General features: G+C 39.9%; 2 protein-coding genes across 4 annotated transcripts in view; one reads left to right on the forward strand and one right to left on the reverse strand.

Annotated features, from left to right (window-relative positions):
• Positions 1-26835, reverse strand: part of LOC110828051 (DNA oxidative demethylase ALKBH2) — a 41534-nt gene that overhangs the window by 11239 nt on the left and 3460 nt on the right. For 2 of the 3 annotated variants that reach the window (XM_022060356.2, XM_022060355.2), the window contains exon 1: positions 1813-1952. The exons of the other annotated variant lie outside the window; for it this stretch is intronic. The gene's annotated coding sequence lies outside the window, so the exon portion shown is untranslated. Of the gene's footprint in view, positions 1-1812; positions 1953-26835 lie in introns of those variants that run through there. 3 annotated transcript variants of the gene reach the window in all.
• Positions 1922-25554, forward strand: LOC110828041 (uncharacterized). The gene is made up of 6 exons (XM_022060331.2): positions 1922-2018; positions 16966-17035; positions 19283-19363; positions 20070-20243; positions 20667-20858; positions 20999-25554. The coding sequence occupies exons 2-6, from the start codon at positions 16984-16986 to the stop codon at positions 24091-24093; spliced, it is 3594 nt and encodes a 1197-aa protein (XP_021916023.2). The 5' UTR covers positions 1922-2018; positions 16966-16983; the 3' UTR covers positions 24094-25554.

Consider the following 26835-nt stretch of genomic DNA (forward strand, 5'->3'; position numbering starts at 1 on the left):
AATTAATTTCTATTGTTAAATAAACTCTGAGGAACGCGTTATTAATGATCTGTGCAGAATCATGTATTACTTTAATTAGCGGAAATGAAGTACGTTCCGCGGGACGTGCCGGAAGGCGACAAGAGTTGAAGCAGCGAGGTTTCTACACGGCCATCAATTTCATTCGTCCGTCTCTGTTCCGAATTTGCTAATTCTTTCAGCTTTCACACGAATGTGTTGTGTGTAAATTATCGTTTGCCATGTGCCAAATAACCGCAGTGTTTTGCAACCTTAACAGCTGTACACAGTAATTACACCACTTGTCAGGTTCTGTGTTCGAACCCGGATTACAATCTTCGCGCTTTCCACAGCGTTCCTAACGCAGGACCGGACGACACAAATGTTTGTTTGCTTCAGAGACATTAAGGGTCAATCCAAGGAACTGTAATTTCTACTAATTTGTTATGTTTATTTGCATTCTTCTAATATAATGAATTCAATACTTCAAAACTTTGATATAGGTTCTGTCTTCAACTCTTTAGTGCTTTCAAGTGCATTTCGCTGTTATATTTTTTGTGTTTATTATTTATTTATTTATTTAGTGTTCTGTCTGACGACAGGTCCATATGAACAGGATCCTTCCATCCTTTTCTCGGACTGGGACCTGTTCATATACGTTCTTGGCAGATGATCCAGAAGTGGTTTGCCATTGCCTTCTTCTGTGTGTGAATGGAGTAATTGTTGGGATGCCACGGAGGAAAACTCCGTGTTGCCTAGACCACGGCCTTGCCCAACACAAGTTATAAATTCGGGCACCGCCAGGAATCGAACCCGAGACCCCAGGATTACAAGGCCAGCGTTCTAACCGCTAGACCACCGTGGCTTGTCATTTTTTGTGTGCAGAACTGTAATTCCATTTTCTCACACTTGTTCTTTGCCCTAATTAACACGAACACTTTAAAGGGTCTTAACTGTCCCATAATGGCTTCATAAGGCAGTTGTTCTTTAATTGCCTCTAGACCTTCGGAACATTTTCGTGTATGATTATAACAGGATGACAGAGCAAGCCAAAACACATCGAGGCGACTGAATCAGAATTTTAAGATCTACAGCAGAATATTTCAAAGGGTCTACGTCTAACTCAGCGGTATACTGAAAACTGTCTGGAAAACTGAATGCGAATGTTGGTGTTACGGGCAGTTCCACCGTGCAAACTTGTAGGCAGATACCAACGTTTCAGTTGGACATACCGCCTGCATCTTCAGGTTTAAAGACAGGTCCTGAAGACAGAGGAAGTATGTTCTTCGGGAAATTTAATGTCTACCTGCAAGAAATTGGTTCGTTGAAACGTTGGTAAACGTGTACCAGAGTACATGGCACTAGAACCCCAAAAGACAATCATCAGAATCTCAAATCCTACAAGAAATGGATTTGCAGGAACTCGGAGAAATATAAAATAAATATTTAACGATATTACCTCATTCCTTTTCTATTAATTACCACAATTTTTCGATCAATCTCTTCGTATTTTATACAGGCTTCAAAAAGAATCCTTCAGCAAAAATTATAAAGGCAATCAAATCAAATAGGAATAGTTGGGAGGTGCATGTAGCACACATTGAGAACGTCAGAAATGGTTGCATAACGCGAACCTCTAAAGGATCAAACCACATGGAAGACCTAAACACAGATATGAAGACATTAACAACAAGATGTGAAAGTGTGTTAGCTCAGAAAAACACCTTCGGGTCCCGGAAGGAAATAAGACTAGATGAGTAACTATCAGCTTGTCAATGATCCACAGGTTGGTATAATCCGTGGGTGCAACAATACCTTAGTTCGCTGAACCGAAGCAGAGTCCATCTTTCACGCATGCGCAGAGCGGAAGGTGGAGGTTGTGTACGGCCGTACAAGAGTGGAGCTTGAAGCAGTGTGCTTTCGTAGTGCAGGTGTGTCAGGACCGAGGATCTGATCTGCCGATCGCCACACATACACACCCAGGCACGTGGGTCGCACTCCGCGAAGTTCAGACCAACTTGGTGAGTAGAACCCAGCACTTCTCACTGTCTCAGAGGAGAAGAGTTGTTCTGAAATAAACCCCTTGTCCTGTCCATAATTTTAGTTTACTTACAAAAGCTTTATAATTTGGCACATTGAAATCAATTATAATTGACGATATTTATGATTAATTAACATTTCCCTGTAAACCTTCTCACAATTTAGCCTCACGCCACATGAAGACAGGAACACAGTTTATTTATAATTTGCTGTTTAAATTTTGACAATAGGGTTGTCCCCCCCAACTTGAAAGCGTAATTTAAATGAACTGCTTTATTAACTGAAATATTAAACATTACGTTGATTAATAAATTAAGCTCAGAATAGATTCGGGCAATGTTTCATACTATTAAACTCAGAATCTGCGTAAAAATATACAATAATTTTACATGTTTTGTGTGAGTGTGAAACTTGGTCTGTGAACGGAAGGGTATGTAGAATGAAGGTCTTTAAGAACAGGGTGCTGAGAAGAAAATTTGGATTCAAAAGGAAGGAAATGACAAAAGGCTGGAGAAAAACGCATAATGATAATTTGTATTCTTTGTCAAACATTATTAGCGTAATTTTATGGGTGAGATGTACGGTTAATGTAGCACGCACAGGAGAGAGATGCAAATATAATTTTTTCATTAATTCTGAAGGCAACAGATCCCCTAGAAATCCTAGGTGTAGACAGGATGATAATATTAAAATGTACTTAAAAGGAATGTGAGGGTGTCGACTGGTTTTATCTGGCTTATGATATGGACCAATGGCGAGTTCTTCTGAACACGGTGGAAAAACAAGTAGGATTTGAGGTTTGCACGGCGGTGAATCTGGGTTGTTGCGCCATGGAGGCAGTAAGCACCTCTGAAACGTCGGTAAACTTCTGCCAGACTACACGGCAGTAAAGCCTTCGCGTTCGTAGAATAAGGGAAATTTCTTTTTGGGTTATTTCTCAAGGTCTGTGTTCACTGTCGACTTCGTTAATTCATTAACCTGACGCACATTTTTTTCGATTAGCTACTGGAAAAATTAAGATGAAGTTTAAACGGCAGCGTTGCGGGCGAATGTTGCAGAAGTTAAAATGGAAATTATAAAAAAAAAAATGAACAGGGAATAAAACATATAATATATAATTAAATTATCATATTCGCCGATTATTTTAGCCACATACCTAGTAACTTAGTATCTACTTCACCCCAACCTGATGACGATGTACCAGTTCTCATTTGCTACGGGATGGTGGCTAATCTGTCTTAAGATCTCTGGAACAAACGAGAACATCCACATTTTATAGTTCCTTTGTTTTTCGAAGAATCTTTTCAAAATCGTGAGTCCGGTTGCAAAACAACCTCCATTACAATTACAGCTTTTTTTTACGTGAATTACAACCAAACTGGCAACAGAAATTTAAAGACGGTAGTTAATTGTCTTCGGTTCCTGTTAAAATCCGCGACCTCAGCTGTCAGATAGAACAAGTTCGTCTCCTCACATCTTGCGGTCAGATGACTCAGTGCGTGCAGTCAATCCGGTGACCACTGATAGAGTCAACGCGACGCCGTGATGTGAATGCAGTCGATTCCACTGGTCTGCTGGACCAGAAATGCGGGATTACAGTAGAGGAAATCGCACACCGAGTGGGATGCAGTGCATTACGTTTGATATTCGATTATTCACGTGCTATTTGAGGAACAGATTAGCTCAGCGAAGCAGTTCTTAGCGGAAATGTTCCAGCCTTGTGTTTGTTAGATGTCTGGGCCAGGCTCCGCTAAGATTCTTAGCGACTTTCCTCAGTTTTTCCAGGCGATTGCTGAGATATTTACCAAAAATTCTTGGCTGCACACCTTCCATGACAGTGTCCCCATCTGATACGACGCTATATAACCTCTGCAGTCGAGACGGTGCCGTTAAATAACCATAATAATCGTGCGGCACGTTTTAGGTTTCAATCCAGACCGGACGCAACTATTCTTATCCAAGGATCATTTTGTCCTGTTCCTAAATTCTGTACCGACAGAACAAAAGTATTTTAAATAATCCACTACCACTTCCACCCACATACCGATTCTATTTATTTGTTGTTTATTTAACGACGCTGCCAGCACCTCCCATCATCCAGCGACGATTGAAAGTATGAAACATAAGGTTCTCAAGGCGATAAGTATAAATAAGGTTGTTTTCTGGGTTGTTAACCTGGTAAAGAATGATCGACTTTTCAGATGTGCCTTCTGCCTCCATCATCAAGGCAACAAGCACCTCTGAAACGTCGGGAAATATGTACCAGACTACAAGGCGCAACGTGTCAGTCCCAAAATAAAAAAAAAATGTAACTCTATTTTTTAAGAATCGCCTTCACTTTCAAATGACTTCTGTTCCAACACCCGGGCTTAAAACGCAATATCCCGCGCCCAGACACCATGTTCGGGGTGAGGGGGTGTTAGGGGGACGCCGAACATTAAGCAATCCTAGTATTTATTTCGACGTTGCGTCTTGGTACTCGGTAAGGTTTTTAGGAACCAAAGAGCATAAGAATGACTCACCGTCTATCATCTACGTAAACCGACCACCAGCAGTGAGCGATCTGAGGAACTGGTACCTGCGAGTGAGTCAATCAATCAATCATACCCGCAGAAACTGACTAGCGCCATTACAGGGTGGCACTGCTTGATAAGAAGGGACAGGCTACCGGAAATTCATAATAAGGGGTGAAACGTGGTGAACCGTAGCGAGGCTGGTCGTGTGTGACTCACGTGAAACCAACTGGCAAACAAACCAACCAACGGGGGCCTGGCAAAGTAAGGACACTGGCATGTGAGATGAAAATTACTGGGTTATTGAGCAGTGTAATCTCGTAGTTTATCGACGTTTCAAGGGTATATGCTGCCTCCATCGTCAGCAAACTACCAGATTACACGGTGCAACAACACAGAAGACCTTCCCTGGTCTCCGTTTCCAGGTGTAATTCAGAATTAATTTTTAAAACAGTTCTTTTGATATTTTAATCTCCTTGGACGAGGTGTCGGCCCATCTGAAGGCATACTAACACAAAACTAAGTGGCTAACAAGCCCCCAACTGGGATCGAAATCCTGACCCCCAGTATTCGTGTCTCAAGAACCACTGCTAATGAGATCTCTCTAATATTTCAATAATTTGTGATGGGGAGACACCACGCACAAGACCCTTTCCTTCTGTGTCATTTATAACTAAGAATATTGCCATTCTGCACTTTGAACCTGTTTAGTTGACAAAGAGTCGTTACATAACCCAACATTTTGAGATTCTATTAGTCTAGTACCTCCAACTCAAAAGAATCGGCCCTGATGATGGAGGAAGCAAGTACTTCTGAAACGTCAGTAAACTTCTACCCGAATACACGGTGCAAAATTCCAGAAGACAGTCACCTGTATACAAACATACTGTACTTTGAAATCTAATTTCCCCGATAGCAAAATTTACCTTGTCTTAATTATGAAAAGAATTCAACAGAAATTACTTTCCTATATTAATGAAGCGTGTTCCATGTAGTAATTAATTAGTACATGCACTGCAACTAACAGTCACGTAACAACGGAACGAAAGCTCTGAGCAATCAGGAGATTCCTTAAGACATGGCTTAGGAAAAGAAATTCCTTGTTCTACCATCTGAGTGTGCACGAATGTTTTAGTTCAGACACAGGTACGAGTATAATCACTGAATAATGGACAAACCCTCACCAATCAGAAACAAATTACATGTCGTTATGGGAACTTAACCGACACCACGATAGCAGGCCACTGGGCCCCATTTTCAATCAAAAAATATATTTTCGGAAGACGTATTTTAATATTCCTATCATCCCACACTTATGCCAGTCTCTTACCATGAGGTTTTCCAACAAAATATTTTACAAGCATTTTTGTTTCTCCCATCGCTGTTACATTGTCCGCTCATCTCAGCCACCATAATTTAGTGCCCCTGTCCCCCAAAGTGGGCGGAGTAATTTTCTGCATTCTCCTTTTCGTTCGGCATATTTTTGTGAACTTGTGTCTGATTTGTATTCATAAGATGAAAGCTTCAGATCAGTCGTATTTACCACCTTCGTGGAAATACATTTAAATCACAGTGGTAAGTATACGTGCCACCTACTTGAACATAGAATTAACTCAGCATTTTACCACATTGTGTATGTATGGGTTTCGTACGATTCTCAAAATAAACAAATTATTTCGTAGGTTTTAAGTTTATTTCCTTAAACTGCGTCAACCAGTTGATCTTTGTAATAGCGAAGAGTTGTGTTTTCTTTGCGGTACGGACTGAATTTTTAAGTGTTATTTGAGTTTCAGCTTCGGAAGGTTAAAGGCAAATGATCGTTTACCTCCAAAGTTCACACGAGTCCCAATTCATGTGTCCCTTCGACCCGACACAAAGGCACGTGCTGACACAACAAATATCGTACGAAGCGACAAATATAGGAGCGTCACACGTGTAAACTACGTATCATATTAGATCGTGTTTTCGTCAAAGTGCGTTCTGCCATTCCGTAGGTGGCTCCGAAACGTCGCTAACCGGCCTTAATGCGTTTTATTCTCGCCGGAGATGCCCAGATTGTCACCCTGTGCCCCAGTGCAGAGACTACGGAGTCGTACTCCGGAGATATCTGCTTCGAATCTCGGGCAGAATACTGGCTGTGCTCTCAAAAACCACATCGCTACTGTTCTTAATCCTCACAAATACATGCTGAATGGTAAACTTACATTCCTCACTACATAACCTCTCATATTGATACAGCACCTTTAAATAACTTGTATAAACATCGGTGTAGGCGAAAAGTTGAAGGTGACTGTTTTTAGTCATGTTATGCCGTGTTGTCCGGTGAATATTGACGAAGTTTCGCAGGAGCTTACTGCTTCTATCATCAGAGCGATAAATTATCACCCTGTTGATGAAGGCAGTGTGTCTTGTTCACGTTACACTAGATCTGTCGTGTATCACTTTTGCTCTGTTTCACTTATGTTGGGATTTGTGCCCTATATCAGGGGCAGGGAACCTTTTCATGTTGGAAGTCCGCATTAATTTAGCTGTAATCAAATAAGGCCCGAATTCAAGAAACTTCAATTAGATATATTTAAAAATGTACATTATTTTGTAAAAATCTAAATACTATGTACTGAATAATTTCAAAAAATGAAAACTATTTGTTAATTTTAAAGTTAATTAATCTTTTAATGACTTTGTTGTGTTTGATTTTTGTTGGAAAGCATTTGAATATTTGGTTGCAGCATGTATTAATAAAAATAAAAGGATTTATTCTCCAAAATTTTGATTCAGTCAAAAGGCCGCACTTAAGGACCTAGAAGGCCACATGTGGCCTTAAGGTCGCAGGTTCTCCACCCCTGTCCTATATCATAAAATTACTTGGTGGAATAGCAATCAATGTACCATCACTTTGTCCTACCATACGATAATCACGTATATATATATGCAAATGATGGACACTTTATCCATTCACACAAATTGCTGATTCAGTTACACGTTCCAACATTGCAATTACTGGCATGGAGTATGTATGTTACACGGTACTTCAGTTCAACAATATAGATAATGGAGAGTGCTATTTCCAATTATAACTTTCTCTAATAGTCAGTGGAGTTCTAACAAAAACACAACTTGATTGGTTAATTAAAATATGAGCCACGTCGGACGATTTCATGAATATTACTGATCCCGCTGGAAGCACTCAGAATGATGGCTGTAATGTAAACTACACAAATCATATTTGAATCTGCAAATCAATACGCGGGCGCCGTGTTTCGATATATAGTCGCTCGGAGCAGGGAGCTTTTACGCGACTGAAATGCGAGTCAGTGAACCCAAACTGCAGGCCTTATATGAGCTGAACAGAATTCGATTACCAGACGTACATACGACTCTGCCAGTACTCCTATAGCAGTATGTCCTTTAAAATCTACTGGTAACTATATGTACCATCTTCTTTGACAATCAGTAAATATGAATTTGGCTACGGAATGTATTTATGAGTTTCAGAACAAACAGCGATTATTTCATCAAACAGCATTGACGAACTAATTTTTGTGATGGGGACGCGTTGTGTTTTCTTTGAGGTACGGGCTATTTTTTTTATATTATTCAGACGATCTACCTGCTTCAAAAGGCTAATTTAACAACATAAAAAGGTGTAGCAGCCTTCTACACTGTCGTCATTAAGAAAAAAATATATAATTCAGGCATTTATTGTTGTGTTATTATTATTATTATGTTCATTTTCTCACTTTATTATGGTCTTTTGCGGTTGTATAATAGATAATCTGAAAAAGAATAGAGCAAAGCTAATATTTTTACAAGATAAAGACCGCCTTCTAAAATTGCATCCTCAAAATTTCATTACCATTCCATATATGTTCCAAGTAGCAACAAATCTGTCTTGCTTGCCTTGGTTTGGGCTCACTGTCCTCTCTTTCTGAGCGTTGTATTATATTCGTTCTTCGGGACGAATGTCACAAAGACCAGACCAGACCAGGCTATACTGAAAACGAGAGTTACACGCCCAAAACCTGTTAAGTTGTTTTTCTTTGTCTATTGTCCCAGCCAGCCCAAAACCGGAGGTTCTATACATACATGGTTACACACATTGTGTGTACTTGAAAGTTTTTTAAGACTGTCTTCTCGGATATTGAGCCTACCAGACTACACGGCGCTAACAACCCAGAAGACAGCCATCTTCGTACTCACAGCCGTGAGAACCTGAAATCTCGCCACGTAAGGATTCTTTCGTACCGACTGTCAATTTGCGCCGTTGTCTGTAACCTTGTGTCAAAAATTAAACGATACTTGTGTCCGACGTGCGTAATCTTCAGCCGTGTTTCCACACACAAAAGAAAACGGATGTAATAAATAGACTGCTTCCTAACCAAGATGTCGCCCACTTTCGCTTTAACACGTCACGCCGTAAATTAAGGTCAGGGTCGAATTCAGCCTTGTTCTTATTACACAAAGGAATAACAACTGTCACCCGGATTATGTGCATCATTCGAATGACGTAAAACTCCCTGTCTGCCGACGTTTTAGAAGTTCTTGCTGCCTCCATCGTCAGAGCGATCATAGAGATATCGCCCTGGTGATGGAGGCAGGAAGAATAACCGAAACGTAAGCAAACGTCTGCCAAATTACACGGCGCATGAACCGAAAAGACAATCACCTTCACCCTCAGTCTATCAGAGACCGCGTTACACACCCATACAAAACAAAGGGTAAAATTATATTTCTGTATATTTAAATATTTACGCTTTTAATAGAAGGAATTCGAAGTTCGTGATGTGTATGAGACATGACCTTATCAAATTTCGGTTTTCTGTGTGAAATAGGAAACTGACTCTGGTGACGAGAGTTTGACCTGCACAAAGCGAACATCAGCAAACCTGAGACACACACAGCGAAATAAGACGCAGACAGGAAATCATGCGATTGCCGCAGGAAACGCTCAAGTGTGCTGGAAACTTCAAACTAAAACACTAATTTGCACTTCTGCATTTTGTACAATCTCACAGGAAGCAAAAGCTTAGAATGTACGCAACTGGAACAAACACGGGAGCAAACAAACAAGAATTTGACCTGGCACGAATATATTACAGAATAAATATTCTCATGGCGGTGAAGACGACGTTTCGGAGAATCATACTGTCTCCATCTTAAGGGCCGTTGGTTTATGTCTGCCAATCTGCACGGCGTCTAAACCCAGAACATCGTCAACACAGAATCAAAGCTCAGGTTTTGAAAGAGATTTTTCTTAGTACAGTGGCTCTCGCCAGATGTCCCGAAATACTGTGCACTTGAACAAATTGCTACACAGATGATGTCTGTCTTCTGGGTTGTAGCTCCGCGTTGTTTGGCAGAAATTTACCAACGTTTCAGAGATACTAGTTGCCTCCATCATCAGGGCAATGAGTGCTACAACCAGACTACAGCCATCTTCGTACTCACCGCCGTGAAAACATCAAAACCTCACTGAGGTCCTACACATTTAACAATAATTCACAGACTGTGATAATGACAGTGAGGATTCAGCTTTGTTATATGTCACCTCATGAGTCAGTGTTGCTGTGTCGTTATTTATTTAAATTTCCTTGATTTATTTACCAACGCTCCCAGTAGATCAGATTATGTCGAGTCGAATGCTGAATGTTCTAACCCTGAGGAAATTCAAGGTCACTGGTATCGAATCATCTTCGAGAAAGTTCCCTCGGCGATTTTCCCACTTTTATATCACACACACACACACATTATCATCTTTATCCATTAACTATCACCTTCGCAGACAAACAGCACCAGTAGTTAATTTGTCACACAAGATTTCATGACGCGGCTTCAGATTTCGGATGGGGAAGACGACCTCCAGATACAAAGGGTAGCTTAACTATGTTACGAAATAGTCGTATGATTAGAGAACTGGTAAATTTCTTTCTAATTACGTAATAACGTTAAAATTGAGTGTAAACGCGTTAACTGACATGATCTTTCTCAAGACAGGACGCAGTGTCGGGGGCCTTTTAAACACGTTAATGAACTTTCGGACACTATAAAAAGCTACGAATTTCTTGAGAAGTCGCGGAACTATCAGCTTTTTAAGACAGGATGCGCTCTGTGCAGTAATTTTTATGCAACGTCACCTAATATCTCTGAACTGACGATGGTAATAATAATAATAAATTGGAATATCGCTAGAGCAATGCACCGTAAACCAAATTTGTGGTGCATGTAAGCTAATCTATCTATTGGAGACTTAGTCTGGCCAACCGTAACTGAAGGAGACGAGGACCTCCCGCAGGAGGACAATGGTAATGAAACAGTAAAAGACGTTAGAATGAGGAAAAGAATGAAGAGCTGTTTGCGTGTTGCTTTGTTTGCTGAATCACCAACCCCCTGGCAATGCAGAACCTGTTATTAAGCTACTTCAGGAATGCCGTGTTATCATCGCAGCGACATAGTACAGCCCTCTTCTTATTCTTTTTCTATTTTTCCCACACAGCGGCGGTCCTGGCGCCCGCCAGCTGGAGACAATACGAAGTGATGCCAATGAACTAGCCACAAGCAACAGGTTAGGTTAGTCTTCACTCATCTCGTCTTCGTTTCCGTACGTTGGATTGCTTTTAAACCTTCCTGGTGATTTTGTTTGTCCACTGTGGTCAAATTTCACTACAGCTTCACTACATGCACGGTTCTCTGATTCTTTTTTTTTTTTTTTTTTTTTTTTTCAAATAGTGAGGACAAACGTAAGAAATTGGCGTAAAATTAAAAGATACCTTGTTTGGATTCAAAAAAAAAAAGACACAACAAAATTCACTACAATGACAAACAGCTTAGACACAGTCGGTGTTAATTTCATCATGTCCCATTCCTCTGTAAAATACTAAAAAAACTGAACTCTCTTCAAAGCATCGTTGTATTAAAAATTAACGGGACATGACAAATGTTTTTTAGGCCTATGTTAATGAGATCAACAATTTTAATTTGCAGCATCTTCGACGGAGGTGTGATTTAAATCTTTCATTCGCAGTATAAGTTAAAGACATATGCAAAGCAGTTAACTAACTAACTAACTAGATGGCTTACCGAACCCGAAGGTTCATCACCGAATTAACCAAAGCCCTCCACCGGACTCTGTCCTGGGCCAACAAAATCCAGTCTCCTTCAACTCCTATCTCCCATAGATCCCGCCTGAGATTATCCTCCCATCTACGTCTAGGTCTCCCCAGCGGTCTCTTCCCTTCAGGTTTCCCAACCAGTACCCGGTGCACACCTCTTGTCCCATCCATGCGCGCTACATGTCCCGCCCATCTCACTCTTCTCGACTTAATCACCCTCACAATACTGGGGGAGGAGTACAGATTTTTAAGCTCGTCATTGTGCAGTTTTCTCCACGCCCCATCGTCTTCCCTCTTAGGCCCAAATATCCTCCTCAACACCCGATTCTCAAACACCTGAAATCTGTGTTCCTCCCTCTGAGTGAGAGACCATGTTTCGCACCCATACAAAACAACAGGCAAAGCAGCTACGACAGTTTTTGGCAAACTGACAGCAAGCCTTTTTCACTTCGTTTAACAAGCAAACTCGGGATTAATTCTAGAATATTTAAAAAAAAAAACTAGCACAAAAGGAACTAGATAAATAACATTAGAACAAGCCAAGGCCTTGACGTGATGAATGTTTTCGCTTAATCTAAGTTTTATTTGATTTGTAAAAACGAGAATCCAACACATCACCTATTAACGCGTCTGTTATTATTACATTATATATTATCGGGCCAAACAGAAACTCCGGTACAAAATGTTCCCCATTCCAGAGAACAAAGCTGTTTTCATTTTGTGTCATTTTCTCATTTTATATATGAATGAGGATAAAAGTTCAACTGTGTCAAGTATTTTAAACATCCAAAAGATTTAAAATGGCGGGACGCTGGAGAAAAATCGTAAAAAAGGAGCTCCATAGTTCGTATTCTTCACCAGATATCATTAATGCGATCAGAACACGGAGGATGAGATTGGCGGGGTATGTAGCACGCATGAGGATAATAAAAGACCTAAGCGTAAATATGAGGATAATATTAAAATAAGTCTTAGGGAAATAAGATTTTGGGGGGGGGGTGGATTGGATTCCTCTGGCTCAGGGCACGGGCCGATGGCTGGCTCCTATGAACACGACAATGAATCTTCAGGTCCCATACTATTCGCTTCGTGTAGTTAGTTAAACACTTTTATAAAATCTTAGATTTCCCTGAAAGACGACGGGTTGAACCTGAATACGAGAACGCCATGTAAAGCAAATGTTTTTGTCTGTAACCACGCTGTTCAATTTCCATGCTACGACTCAGCACATTCCTAGCAGCTAGTTAAACGAGGCATCATCCTGAGAATGAAGCGATAGTATGCAAAAACCTTATTAGTTTTGTCATCACTGGCCACTGTTTTATTTTATTTTGTAATATTTCATATTAAAAAAATCTAACTAAACTTTCCTGTCTTAACCGGTCATCCAACTCAGACCTTCCAATCAGCAGTTGACGACAACTCTGCAGACTAAACTAACACGGTTCATTGTCTAAAACAGCCTAGGACAATTTGTTTATACAAAAGATGGCTGTCTTCTGGGTTGTTGCACCGTCTGGTAGGAGTTTATCTGCGTTTCAGAGGTTTTTGCTGCCTCCATCATCAGGGAGATCTACCATACTACACGGCGCAACAACCCAGAAGACAGAAATCTTCATACTCTGATGACGGAGGCAGTATGACCTCTGAAACGCTGGTTAACATCGACCAGTCTACACAGCGCAACAACCCTGAAGACAGAAATCTTCATCGCCCTGATGATTGAGGCAGTATGACCTCTGAAACGTTGGTTAACATCGACCAGACTACACAGCGCAACAACCCAGAAGACAGAAATCTTCATACTCTGATGACGGAGGCAGTATGACCTCTGAAACGTTGGTTAACATCGACCAGTCTACACGGCGCAACAACCCAGAAGACAGAAATCTTAATACAATTTTTGTTACCGTTATTAGCTACTTTAATATAACGACTTTGGACTGCAGGTTGGTCTGCGTAGACCAACATCCTTACCACGGTCCTTACAAGACGCAAAACTGCTACAACAGCATATTGCCATTAGTAAGATTCTGTAAGTCCTTGACTCCTTATGAACAATATGACGAATCTTTGGAACAAGAAGCTGCTTAGAGTGAAATGGTGGATGAAATAATGGAATCTCCATTAAGTTCGCAAGAGACAATAGCGTGGCTTTGTGTAGCGGTAACATGAAGCCAGACTTCCGGAGAATGATCATCACAGAGAGAGAGAGAGAGAGAGAGAGAGAGAGAGAGAGAGAGAGAGAGAGGGAGATGCCATTACAACTGTGTACTTCGTACACACGTTCAGACAAATATTAGTTGTCTGTCTATAACAAGCAAATGGAACTCAAACGTTCATTACCACTCCCAGACAAGGAAAGAAGTTCAGTTACAAATTTCCATGGAAGGACATCGAAAGATTACCTAAAATTTAGTGTTTTCGGAACAAAAATGAGAATAGTTGGTCAAAATCTCATGTAACTCTGCTATACTGATTTGAAATCACTAGTGCCGTTTGGATGCTGTTTATAATTGTAAGATTTGAGGTTTTGACAGCGGTGAGTACGAAGATTTCTGTCTTCTCGGTTGTTGCGCTGTGTAGTCTGGTAGATGTTTACCAACGTTTCGGAGGTCATACTGCCTCCGTCATCAGAGTATGAAGATTTCTGTCTTCTGGGTTGTTGCGCTGTGTAGTCTGGTCGATGTTTACCAACGTTTCAGAGGTCATACTGCCTTCGTCATCAGAGTATGAAGATTTCTGTCTTCTGGGTTGTTGCGCTGTGTAGTCTGGTCGATGTTAACCAATGTTTCAGAGGTCATACTGCCTCCGTCATCAGAGTATGAAGATTTCTGTCTTCTGGGTTGTTGCGCTGTGTAGTCTGGTAGATGTTAACCAACGTTTCAGAGGTCATACTGCCTCCGTCATCAGAGTATGAAGATTTCTGTCTTCTGGGTTGTTGCGCTGTGTAGTCTGGTAGATGTTTACCAACGTTTCGGAGGTCATACTGCCTCCGTCATCAGAGTATGAAGATTTCTGTCTTCTGGGTTTTTGCGCTGTGTAGTCTGGTCGATGTTTACCAACGTTTCAGAGGTCATACTGCCTCCGTCATCAGAGTATGAAGATTTCTGTCTTCTGGGTTGTTGCGCTGTGTAGTCTGGTCGATGTTAACCAACGTTTCAGAGGTCATACTGCCTTCGTCATCAGAGTATGAAGATTTCTGTCTTCTGGGTTGTTGCGCCGTGTAGTCTGGTCGATGTTTACCAACGTTTCAGAGGTCTACTGCTTCCATCATCAGGGCGATGAAGATTTCTGTCTTCTGGGTTGTTCCGCTGTGTAGACTGGTCGATGTTAACCAACATTTCAGAGGTCATACTGCCTCCGTCATCAGAGTATGAAGATTTCTGTCTTCTGGGTTGTTGCGCTGTGTAGACTGGTCGATGTTAACCAACATTTCAGAGGTCATACTGCCTCCGTCATCAGAGTATGAAGATTTCTGTCTTCTGGGTTGTTGCGCTGTGTAGTCTGGTCGATGTTAACCAACGTTTCAGAGGTCATACTGCCTCCGTCATCAGGACGATGAATGATAATGACAGGGGAAGGGCGAAGGACTCGGAGAAGAGCCTATCCCAGTGCCACTAGATCCCACAAGGGAGTAAACCCGGACCTCCGCTGTTACTCGTCGACGGATGGACGTTTCGAAACCAGCGTACGATGTTCTTAATTTTGTTTAGGAACGAGCTTTAAAATATACGGACATTATTAAAAACCACAAGGAATCGGAGTTTAGGCCGTAAGAACTTGTTCCGCTGTGGACGTTAAACGGTAAAACGTCAAGGGAATGAACAGATGGATTTTTACTGACAAAGAGTAATTTTTCCTGAAAAGGGAAAAACTGAAACTTCGTTCCGAACAAATTGCGTGAAGACATGAGCTTGGAAATAGTAGAATCTGTGGAGGCCCCACGAGACACAGACGCGTTCAAGTAATCACTGTCGCTGGCGCCACTGGGTGACCCCCCCCCCCCCCCCCCCCCCCCGCTCTCAGGAACTTTCACTGAATTTTGGTAGGGGTCTTCAGTACAAACAGAAACATCCATTTCTTGATGTTCCGTCCCATTACATTGGGTTGTTAACGCGGTCTTGGCTGGGCATGTTTCTTTAAAATTTTCAAGTGATCCAAACGACACAATACAGCAGTTATATTGGTTAAGAACTATAATTATCCATTGACGTATCGCCATTGTTTGCTTGTTCCTTCGATTTTACATTTAAAGCGTGATGATAACCATTTGTACCACCAACTTTAACATCCCATAACTCTGCACTTTACGAATTGTGTTTTGTGTAGTTCTCAGAATAAAGGACGATTAATAACCCGAACAGCATTAACCAAATGGTCTATGCAACGGTTAAGTGTTGTGTGTTTATTTTTTTTCTTTGCAAGAACAGAATTATTAAAGATTGTTTAAACGAGTTTCGTGCTTAAAAGGATTAAAGCCTCGTACGTTGTCTCTCCTGCCAACATTATGGAGAGGAAGGCTGCAGGGGTGTCAACCTTTTGCAGACCTTAGGCCACATGAGCCATTTCTTATTGATTCATATGCCATAAGGTTATATACGAGGGGAATTTATTGAAAAGTCATGGAAATTTATTATAAATGCTACTAAATTAGACCTACTATTTCAAATAGTTTCACAGATTACTCAAGAATTTCCTTTATCAAGACTAGCCGTTAGCAGGAACATATGACATTATTTTCTGTTACTGAAATTCGCATGCAGACCTTCAAATGTTCATCATTAAGACGCTTCCTAGTTCTTGATTTGACATTCATCATTAAGCTGAATAGTTTATCACAGTTGTTGACCGATACGACATTAACAACACGTGTTTTCTGATACCAAGCGAGAATTTCTCGTCAGACCGAGTGATTGAAGAGCCCTATCACACGTGTCACAAAAAAACATCGGTATGCGGACCGCGGGTTAATAACCCATATACTGAAGATGGCTTTCTTATGGGTTGTTGCGCCGTGTAGTCTGGTAGAAGTTTACCGACGTTTCAGAGGTCCTTCAGACTCACCGCCGAGAAAACCTCAGATCCCACAGAGATGTGTCAGAATTCTAATATTACGTATGCTTCTAGACTTAGGACATTCTGAGTTCATGCCCCTTGTAGTCTCCTTGTTGTGTACCAACGTCTCGGAGGGACGTGCTGAGTACATTTTCAGGGCTGAAGTAAATTTATACAATACGTTATGTCTAATGCCTTGCTGCACACTGGTATGCACAGTAAATGAGACTTGTGACTGTTTGTTACAGGAAACGAAGACGAACACAATGTGGTTCGTGTGTGGACTGTGTCTGCTCTCCTTCATCGTCTGTCGGGCAGGTAAATGAACACTCAAGACTCACTGACTGACCAAAGAGGCAATGATCTTGCTGGAATAGGAAACAGTACATTAATAACCACTCCGTGTGTAGCCGTTCCCCGAGGGCATTATATATTAATTACAGCCTGCTTCCAAAGTGAAACAGAAAGTCAGTCTGACATCCAGAACTGATCCACGTGTTGACTCACCAGGCATGGAAACTTGGGTTGAGAAGAATATTAATCTTGACTCCGTCTACTCCCAAGAGAGGGCTCTTTGCTAAGCACACATATTCACTGTAATCCCATTTCACATCTTTTACCCATATATTAGGCTTACCATGGATGACATTTCAGGCGTGGGATTTTAACACGCCATCGCAGTTGCAGCTAGACCAAAATAAAATTACTCCTGAGCAATGTTCAAAGGTCGGTCCCTACAACAGATTGCTGTCAGTAGCTCAGCTATTCTTTGTGTTATTCAAGCATGCCAGGCGTAAGAAATTAATTCTTCATAGACGACAGTGAATAATACAGTAAATGGAGCGTCTTAATCAGCCGCATTTCTCTCGTGTTTTGCGTCCAAACATAAGACGACAGAAGAGATTTAGTTTCCCTTAGAGCAGCGGTAAGCATGACAGTTATAACCATCAAGATGTATAATGGGCAAGGAGATAAATGTTCTAGACTTCTCTATCGGATGCACGTGAGTGGTCAGGTTCAAAGTTGATTGCGCTTTAGAACACCCGGTAGCTATTGAACAGGAGGGCGGGTGGGCCCCAGAACCGGACGTGATGGGGGGGGGGGGGGGGTAACGAACCCCAGTCGCCCAGACAACAGCCAGTCCGCTATATGCAGTTGGTTGTCCCGCCTAACACGACGAAAAATTTTAATCGGAAGGCTGATTGACCGCACTATTGTATTGTAAAACACATAACGATAACTTGATTCAGTCCATCTCAGTCCCTTTATTAGAATACTTGCCAAGAGCAAGAAATCTTTAACAGGCAAACAGTAATAAATGTATACAACAGACAACGCAATTTCAAATCAAAGCAAAGCAAAGCAAAATAAATAAATAATAATAATAAAATAAAAAAAATAAAATAAACATAAAAAATAAAGAGAATAAACTAATTAAACATGTTTCAAAAGGGTGAAAGTGTCTTCAAAGGACACAGTGGTTTTACTTAATATAATTTGTTTTTAAAAAAAAGTTCAGAAATCTTTATATACAATTTTGCAACGGTAAAAAACACTTCGTTCAATTCATTGCTTCTTCCTTTCGAATGATAAGTCCCTAATTTGAATGTAGGTCTCCATCTAAGATGTCTGCTACCGTTGTCCAATTTTAAACTAAATCAGAGTTTTTCGATAAATTATAGTGAAAATTTCTAATATAAAATTAATAAAAATCAGTTCAGCTGTTCCCCAAGTTTTTACATGTGAACAGGCAGACTTGGCGAAGATAACTGGCGCATTTTTGCAACTTTGTTCGAAGACGCCGAAAAAGAAACAAATGAAGAACGTAACTGTCCCAAGCTTTTTACTCACTGTCTGCGACAGACAATGTAATGTACATGAAGCATGTATTTATCTCTTGAATACCTTGACACCATGCCTTATATCATTCCCAGTCAGAAATGCCATCCGGCTCCGATTTTAAAAGGTCACGGAGCTGTGGATATTTTAAATTCAAGACAGTCTGAACCTTACGTAGACCATCAGGCCTTCCAGTAACGAAAGTTCAGTGAAGAAGTTCCTATCTTGTGTTTACTTTGCATTCATTCGCCTTCTTTTTCACGTAGCCCCATACAAGAACATCTTCAGGAGCGAAGTCCGATGACCGTGGTGGCCATTTCTTTGGACCACCACGACCAATCCATCGGTCAGTGAACAGATCACTCAGGTACTCCGTCACGTGTACACTAGAATGTGGGGGGTGCCCCGTTTCGCTGGAAGTGCTTATGTAATCAACACTTTTATCTTCCATGCTGAGAATCGAAGCAGTTCGTATGACATTCCTGACTGAAAATTACGTCAGGAATAGTCATCGAACACCCTGGATTATGAGGGACAGTATATATTTTTTTAACCCGTACAAAACAAGTTTAAATCGTTACATCCTTCTCCAGTTCTGGAAAGGATTCGCGTAGAATAACAATCACTTGTCAGACCTCAAAATTCTACCTAATCCCACGTATATTTATGTGAATCAAGCCTTAAAGAGTTGCTAAGATCTTCTTATCACCTGCTGTTTGTTCGCAGTTCCCGTAAACAAGGACAGCTCTTCTCATGAGAGGGGCATATACTTCGACAAGAGCAGTGAGAAGTTCGCAAATGAAAGTGGTAAGTTGAATCTCTGTTTTACCAACCGCTTGTTGATCGCATGTTTGAATCCTGCACGAGGAACAGCTGTCTATAAAATCTGTCACTACCGCCAATTATCCTTCCTTCTCATGTCCAAATACTACTCTTGGTTAGGGATTCTACTGTCATGGTTGCAACATGATAAATAACAGGTTTGAAATTCAAATATATAATATAATTCAAGTCTATACACAAACTTTAAATTGTTGATGTTAAAATTTAAAATTAATATTGATATTTTGCGCTATTCATCGTTATTACGATGTTACAGTATTGCGCTTTATATTACTACATGTTTCAATGCATAGCATCATCTTCAGGTTTTTTTATCTTTAAAACTACTCTATATTTTTAATGCAAGTTTTTCATTTATTATATTTGTTTTGTAGATTATTATAGTATGTGTTCTGTTGATCTTCTTTTTTTATGTATCTTATGTTTTGTTTTTCATTATTCTGTGAAACAATTAATTAACATATGAGTTATTTATTTATATGTAAATGAGTTTGGATATTGTCGTATAGATTTGTGTCGTATAGATTTTTGTAAAAGTAAGAAATTGTGTCGTATAGATTTTTGTAAAAGTAAGATATTATATATTTGAATTTTAAAACACAAACATGACGCATTTAAACTATAAACAGGTTTGAAATCTCAAAATACTTCATTTTGTTATGATTTGCAGTTTGCGTTTCTGACGACGTTCTGTACAAGGAAGGCGACCCCATCCCAACTGCCAGCCTGTGTGAGCGATGCGTGTGCAGTCCACCTGACATTACTTGTGAGGCCATAGAATGCAAGAAGTCTGGCTGCCGGGCCATCTATCGCTCCAATCAATGCTGCCCGGAGTACAAGTGTGGTGAGTGTACGACAACAAATGCCCGAGTTTCATGAAATTAAGCCCCAGGCTCTGGAATTGTAGGTATCGGAATGTAAAAACTCAGAGAAAAGAAACTTAAAAATTACTGATACACATTACAAACCAAAAACAGAAGGCAGAAACTGGAGGAGACGTTAATTAAAGGATTTTGTACGGATTTAGGCGAAGAAAATTAACGTGAAACATAAATTTTACTTGTGTGTGCAGAAATGGATTTGTGTCGAGTCATTTTTAAACCACGACTTGATTTCCGAAGCATGCATGCGTTACGTCGATGAGTTTCAGGTGAGACTTAGTCAAGAGCTGCATTCAGGTGCCTTTCTTTAATTAAATGCACACACAGACCACGTTTTACTTCTATCTTTCTATTTGATGGAGTGCCACTGTATTTTTTGGTTTTAGACTGTGAGGCGGATGACAGAATTTATCAAAATGGTGAGCGCCTAGAGGACCCTGATTCACCCTGCAGGGTTTGCTATTGCCAGAGTGGAGAAATCGTGTGCACAGTAATCAAGTGCTACACACGTGCAGATTGCACGCCACATTATGTGACTGGCAAGTGCTGTCCCAAGTATGACCACTGTCCACCTGTAGGTAAGTGCCACGTTCTAGCAGACCAGCTTTTTACTCTCTGCTAAAACTGTTTTTTATACTTGATGTATGTTGATACTGGATATCCCCCTCTGCTGTGAGTTTCTTAACATTTCTAATCCATTCTTTCCATATCTTTACAGACCCTACACCAATGACGTTTTACGCGACATCAGAAACTTTGTCGGAATTAATCAAGTCATCTTCAGCTGACCAAATACAAAATAGTTCAGTGAAGAATATCCAAGACAACATTGTGGACTCTGCAAAGAGGATAGAACTAGCTGGAGAAAGTATGAACGACAGCCCTATACCTGAACCCAACTCATCAGATTATGGCCAAGATATTTCATTAACATCATCCTCTGCAGAAACAAGATGTAAAGAAGATAATGATAAGGAAGAAATATCGAAAAACAACACTGAGGTCTATACTGAAAGTACTAACACTGGAGAAACAACCGAGAGAAAAGAGGATGACAAAGAGGAAACACAAGATACCACTGAGGTCAAAACAGAAAATACAGGCACTGAAGAAACAAGCACGAGACAGAAGGATGCAAAAGACGAAGAGGAGTCGCAAAAGGACAGCACTGAGGTTTATACAGAAAGTACAAGCACTGGAGAAACAAGCAAGCAAGAAAGAAATGACGAAGAGGAACTGCAACAAATCAGCACTGAGGTCTATACTGAAAGTACAATCAGCAATAAAGAAGATGAAATGGACATGTCTTCAGAGCAGATGGAAGACAAGATTGCCGAGACTCGGTCTGATGAGACTACTACAACCCACAATTCAGCTGATGTCACAACAACAGTGATATATCCTTCTGATGAAAATGGCATGATGAAAGATGGCGGAACTATGTGGTTCATCGGAGAGGTAAAATCATCTGTCGAGTCGGTAACACACGGAACATCTCAAGAAACAGTACAGCATGAAATAACTACCATCGCAATTGAAGATGACAAAGAAGTTGGCAGTGGAACTGAATCTACACAGTTTGAAGCTTTTGTGGGCAGCAGAGAAGGTAGTGATGAAGGAACTTCACATGAGTCCACAGGAGATGATGGCAATAAATTCAACATTAGCTCTGGAGAACTGGGGCAGAATAAATATGATGAAAACAATCCAGAAGCTGGTAGTTTTGAAAACAGCAACACCAACTCCACAGCTGACCACACACAAGCAACAGAGCACGAACCCAGGGACTCAGTTCCTGTGATTACGTTACAGAACGACATGGAATCTTCGCATATGGGTATTGTGCTGCCAGATTTAGATAATAACAAGATGCAAGTAGACTATGACATTAAAAAAATAGAGACAAATCCAACAGTTGGCACAGAAGCAGAAATTAATACCAGTTTAGAGTACAACAACATTACAAACAAAATCACTGCAGATTATCTGGATAAAAGTGAACTAGGTGGGAAAACCTTTCAGACCTCAAATGAAGAAGAAAGTGAAGGCATAACTACCGATGAATCTACTGATGATGCTTCTTTTACAACTACCCCCACTAGTGAGGTTACATCAGAATTTCAATCCACCGAAACAACAGAAATGAATGAATTCAGCATGGGCCAAGGTAAAACTGGTTTGTCAGCAGCTTCACTTTTAACACACGACAGTCAAACAGAAGCACAGGATGAGGAATCTATGAATCCTACAGATGGCTCCACAACTCCAGACATCTTAGAAGGAGAACATCCACTCAACACGAAAGAATTTGAACAGACTACTGAACACACACAGACGACTCCAACCGATGAGCCGAAGGATGCTACGACAGCAAATACAATAAGTGACGACAGTGGTACACAGGATACTAAGGCAGAAATGTACTCCAGCGATAAAGATATTTCCCATACTGAATCAACGAGGGAAAGTTTCACAGACAGTTTTGGGAATATAGATTCTTCAAGTGAAACTGAAAATAGTATGCACTCCACAACACATACTATACAACTCAACAAGAAGATATTAGATGCAGCAGTTGCATTCAAAAATAACAAAGTAGAAGACATATTACCAAAAGAGTGGTTTACATATGATCAGCTCACAACTGAAACAAATACTGAAGCTGTACCTCAAACATCTCCCAATGAAGACAAAGCAGAAGAGTTTCCATCGACCATAAATTACAGCCATGACAAAATCAGAAACTCCTATGAATCTAAAAGTGTAGAAAAAACTGATCGGCCTGTAGAAATTGACACCACCAAACCTGTATGGACAACTGAAAGCATAATGACAAGTTTCGACAGTTCAGAAACCACAGGCAAAATAGATAATAGGCCATCCAATGACGATTCTCAAACATCGGCAGATGAACTTTCGAATGAGATCCAAACTACTATAAATATTGACACTGACTCAGAGGAGACAAATGTTACAATTACAGAACATGGAACCTCAACCATATCTGATTACAGTTTAAAAGAAACTAAGATACCATTTTGGTATATCCCCTCCTTAGAACACAGCGAAGAGAGTAACAGATCGGAAGGTACTGATACCAGCTCAGACGTTACATCCGAAAATAATTTTAACATCAATGAAGACAGCAAACAGGGTGGGTCAGATGAAAGTTTGAATTCCAATACATATAAAAAATCTTGGGCCAAACAACCAAATGAATTTGATAAGATTCATCCAGAATCTTTGAATGTCGAAGACAAGTCCACTGATTACAATCAACATGGATCTGGTGAGTCTGTTTCGATGAAGGAGGTAAAATCAGCTTTCTATTCTGGTGACAGTTATGAACAGAGTTTTCTTGATCTTTATGGACCGGGAGACTACTACGTGACGTCGTCGGAGTCAGATCTTACGTACAACACTACTGATGAGCGCGGCGAAGCCACATCAACTGTAACTATCCCTGGTAGTCAAGAGCAATTTACAGAGTCAACTACGGTCAGAAGTAGTGATAATGAAGACAAAGAAAGTTATTCCCAAGTGAATGTGGACACGGACACTACTGTAACACCTACTGATTCATCAATAACAGCAGCAACTAACGAAACAGAGAGTGCGTTGGAATCGACAACACCAAGACTGTCGGAAAATGTTTATAACAGTGGGGAAATTTCAAATCTTTCTGAAATAAAAGTGTGGAATTCATTGGAAGACAGTCAAGATGCAAAATTTGAAAATATGGGTATGATTAAGGTTGAGGAAGCTTTATATGACGCTTCAGTTTCCAACGAGGAAAATTATTCAACACAGTAACTTTGCTGTTGTAGTGAAATATATTCAAAAGCTGATACATTATTTTCCATGAGCATGAATGAGCAACTTTTTCATGTAATTCAAAATGTTCCAAACAATGAAGTTATGCTCATTTGTGGTGTACCTACAAAATGTCATTTAAATGTGAATGACATGGCATAACTTTGTTGTTATCAAACTGTGTGACTGTTTTATGACTGATGAAACATTTTTAATCTCATCAGCATCAAGAACAATATAGTAGGATAAAAGATTAATTCTTCCTTCAAAAAATTCAGTATGTTCAAACTTATCAAAATTAAGTCAACATGTCAGAATATGGATAAACCATAAATTTCTTACACAAAAATTACCACTGTCTTTCTGTTAGTTGCATATTCATTATGTCATAAAAACCATGAAATTTAATATAATCAACTTAAAATTTTGATGAAAAAAATCTGCACCCTCATTCTTTGGAATGCAGAGTCTAAGCTGTTCTTGCAGAAACAAGAGAATAAAAAGATGCAGATGACGAAGTTGTCCATATTTAAGAGCAGTAAGGAAAACAAAAGTAACATCTCTAAACAAAGAACATACAAATAGTTCATGAATTTCTGTTCAGAATGCTCTGCTCTTGTAGGTTATTTATCAGTAATCAGAAAGGCAAGGAGACACCTTACGCTAAATCACATTTCAAGTAAAAACACCAATAACATTTTTAAATAATAACTTATGCTGAAGAATTCACCAGAAGTTCATGGGTAGAATTAAAACAAATCAATCATATCAGTCTTAAATGATTCAAGTGTTGAAAATCAAACAACTTTGAACAATTACTTTGACTATAAAATGTTCAGTGGACGTATTTTAATTTTTCTGAGCAACGTTACGAAAACGCGTCCATTGTAAGTGATAAATAACGTATGACAAGTCTGATTTCATTCATTTGCTGCTAATTTGCTGGAAATATTTTGCCTGGCAAGAATTTTGGTTACAGGGGTGTAATTTTTCAATGTTAAAAACCTGATAAAATCCCAAAATGTAGTTTGAGAAGACAGAATGATGAGCATTTTGACAATGTTTATAAGGAAGCGTGTGTATACAAACGTGGACAGATTAGAGCGCATTAAGTAATGCCTTTCAGTCAATTTGTGTCTAATGTTACAATGTCTTTTTCTGGAAGAATCAATTACTGCATTTTCCCTGAACAAGACACATTGCCAAAAATAATGTTGGGATGCATTATGTTTCATCAGGGACCAAAGACCTTTTGGGCTGAGCTGTTTACACTTTCCGTCCCTCTTAAAGCTGTCCAGAACCAAACTCATTATTTCCTAAATAAACAAATTAACTTCATAAAATCTATTCCTCCCAGCATCATCGTCAGTTGCATTTTAGAATACCGACAATCTAAACTTTCTGTAATTACTAATAGTTTTAGTAATAATGGACAAAATAAAATGTTTTTGTAATATTGTTTATGATTTATTTTCATTGCATTATGCCATATCCACTGTATTATTATGGATTTTATGTGGTCAATACATATTTCTTTTGTAAGTTACCACCACACAGATTTGACGGACTCTCGGAAGGCAAAAATTCTTATAGAATATGTCAGATAATGTTCAATTCTTTCCTTTTACATAGAGTTATTTAAGATCTTCAAAAAGAGAAGTATAAACTTAAAAGAGTCATCTATGGCAATTAATCCAGACAAAAAAGTCCATCAAAATAGCATGGAAACACTCTACAGGAAATAACATGGTGGAAGAACACCTCATGTCAGCTGTTCAAGAAAGTTTGTCCTTAGTCGAGCAGCTGTAGGGTGTAGGAGATGATACCTATTTCTCCTACTAGATTTCGCTGCCAGAAAGACATATCGTGTGCTGACATCTAGACGCCAACTATGATACCTTCGAGCTTGGAAGTGAAATGCACGGAAGCATTTTCGATATCAAGAATAAATTTTAGAATGGAATGAGAGCACACTGAATTTATTTCAGGTTAGTTGCGACTTTTAACTCAGTGACTGAACCTTACGAATTGTTATTTAATATAAATGTTAATGAGGACACAAAAGTACAGTTGAAACCTCAACACAGATCCCACATTAGGGGTGGGAAAGTATATTCAGTCAGGGGTCAGATATGTCCATTTTGAAGTTAACGCGGACCGGAGAATCATATGAGAAAGCTTCTGTACTTCAAAATGTGCGAAACAGCAATCAGTTATTGTTACACACACGCATATATGACATAAAATATCAAAATTAATAATAGGTCTAAACGCAATATCTTAACACGTGGCGTTACCACGCGTTCAAAGGAACGTGAATTTGATCTCATGCTATTCTGTTATGTACAATAAACCAAAACAAAAGGCTACTGTATTGCGGATCACAAAACTTCGCATCTCTATAATCTTTAGCGAATATGACACATGACCTGAACTATATATGTTAAAGTAAAACTTAATAAAAGTCGGTCGGAATTAATATCTTAACATGAACTGATCGAGATAAATCGGTCTCTCGTACGTAATGACCTAACGTTATCGTACGTCCGGTATGAAAGGAGAAATGTTAATTCTAATAAGGTTAATATTTTTAGGTTATAATCAACAGCGGAATGCCACGGTGGTCTAGCGGATAGAACGCTGGCCTTGTAATCCTGGGGTCTCGGGTTCGATTCCCGGCGGTGCCCGAATTTATAACTTGTGTTGGGCAAGGCCGTGGTCTAGGCAACACGGAGTTTTCCT

The sequence above is a fragment of the Zootermopsis nevadensis genome, unplaced genomic scaffold, assembly GCF_977971745.1.
Source record: "Zootermopsis nevadensis isolate Lab colony 2312 unplaced genomic scaffold, Znev_1.0 Znev_ptg000015l, whole genome shotgun sequence".
Taxonomy (NCBI): Eukaryota; Metazoa; Arthropoda; class Insecta; order Blattodea; family Termopsidae; genus Zootermopsis; species Zootermopsis nevadensis.

What these genes read in the sequence shown, in the direction of transcription:
- LOC110828041 (XM_022060331.2), top strand. Translation starts at nt 16,984, where the DNA reads ATGTGGTTCGTGTGTGGACTGTGTCTGCTCTCCTTCATCGTCTGTCGG. An exon ending in GAAGTTCGCAAATGAAAGTG is followed by an intron (nt 19,364 to 20,069) that starts GTAAGTTGAATC and finishes TATGATTTGCAG; the next exon opens with TTTGCGTTTCTGACGACGTT. An exon ending in CTGCCCGGAGTACAAGTGTG is followed by an intron (nt 20,244 to 20,666) that starts GTGAGTGTACGA and finishes TTTTGGTTTTAG; the next exon opens with ACTGTGAGGCGGATGACAGA.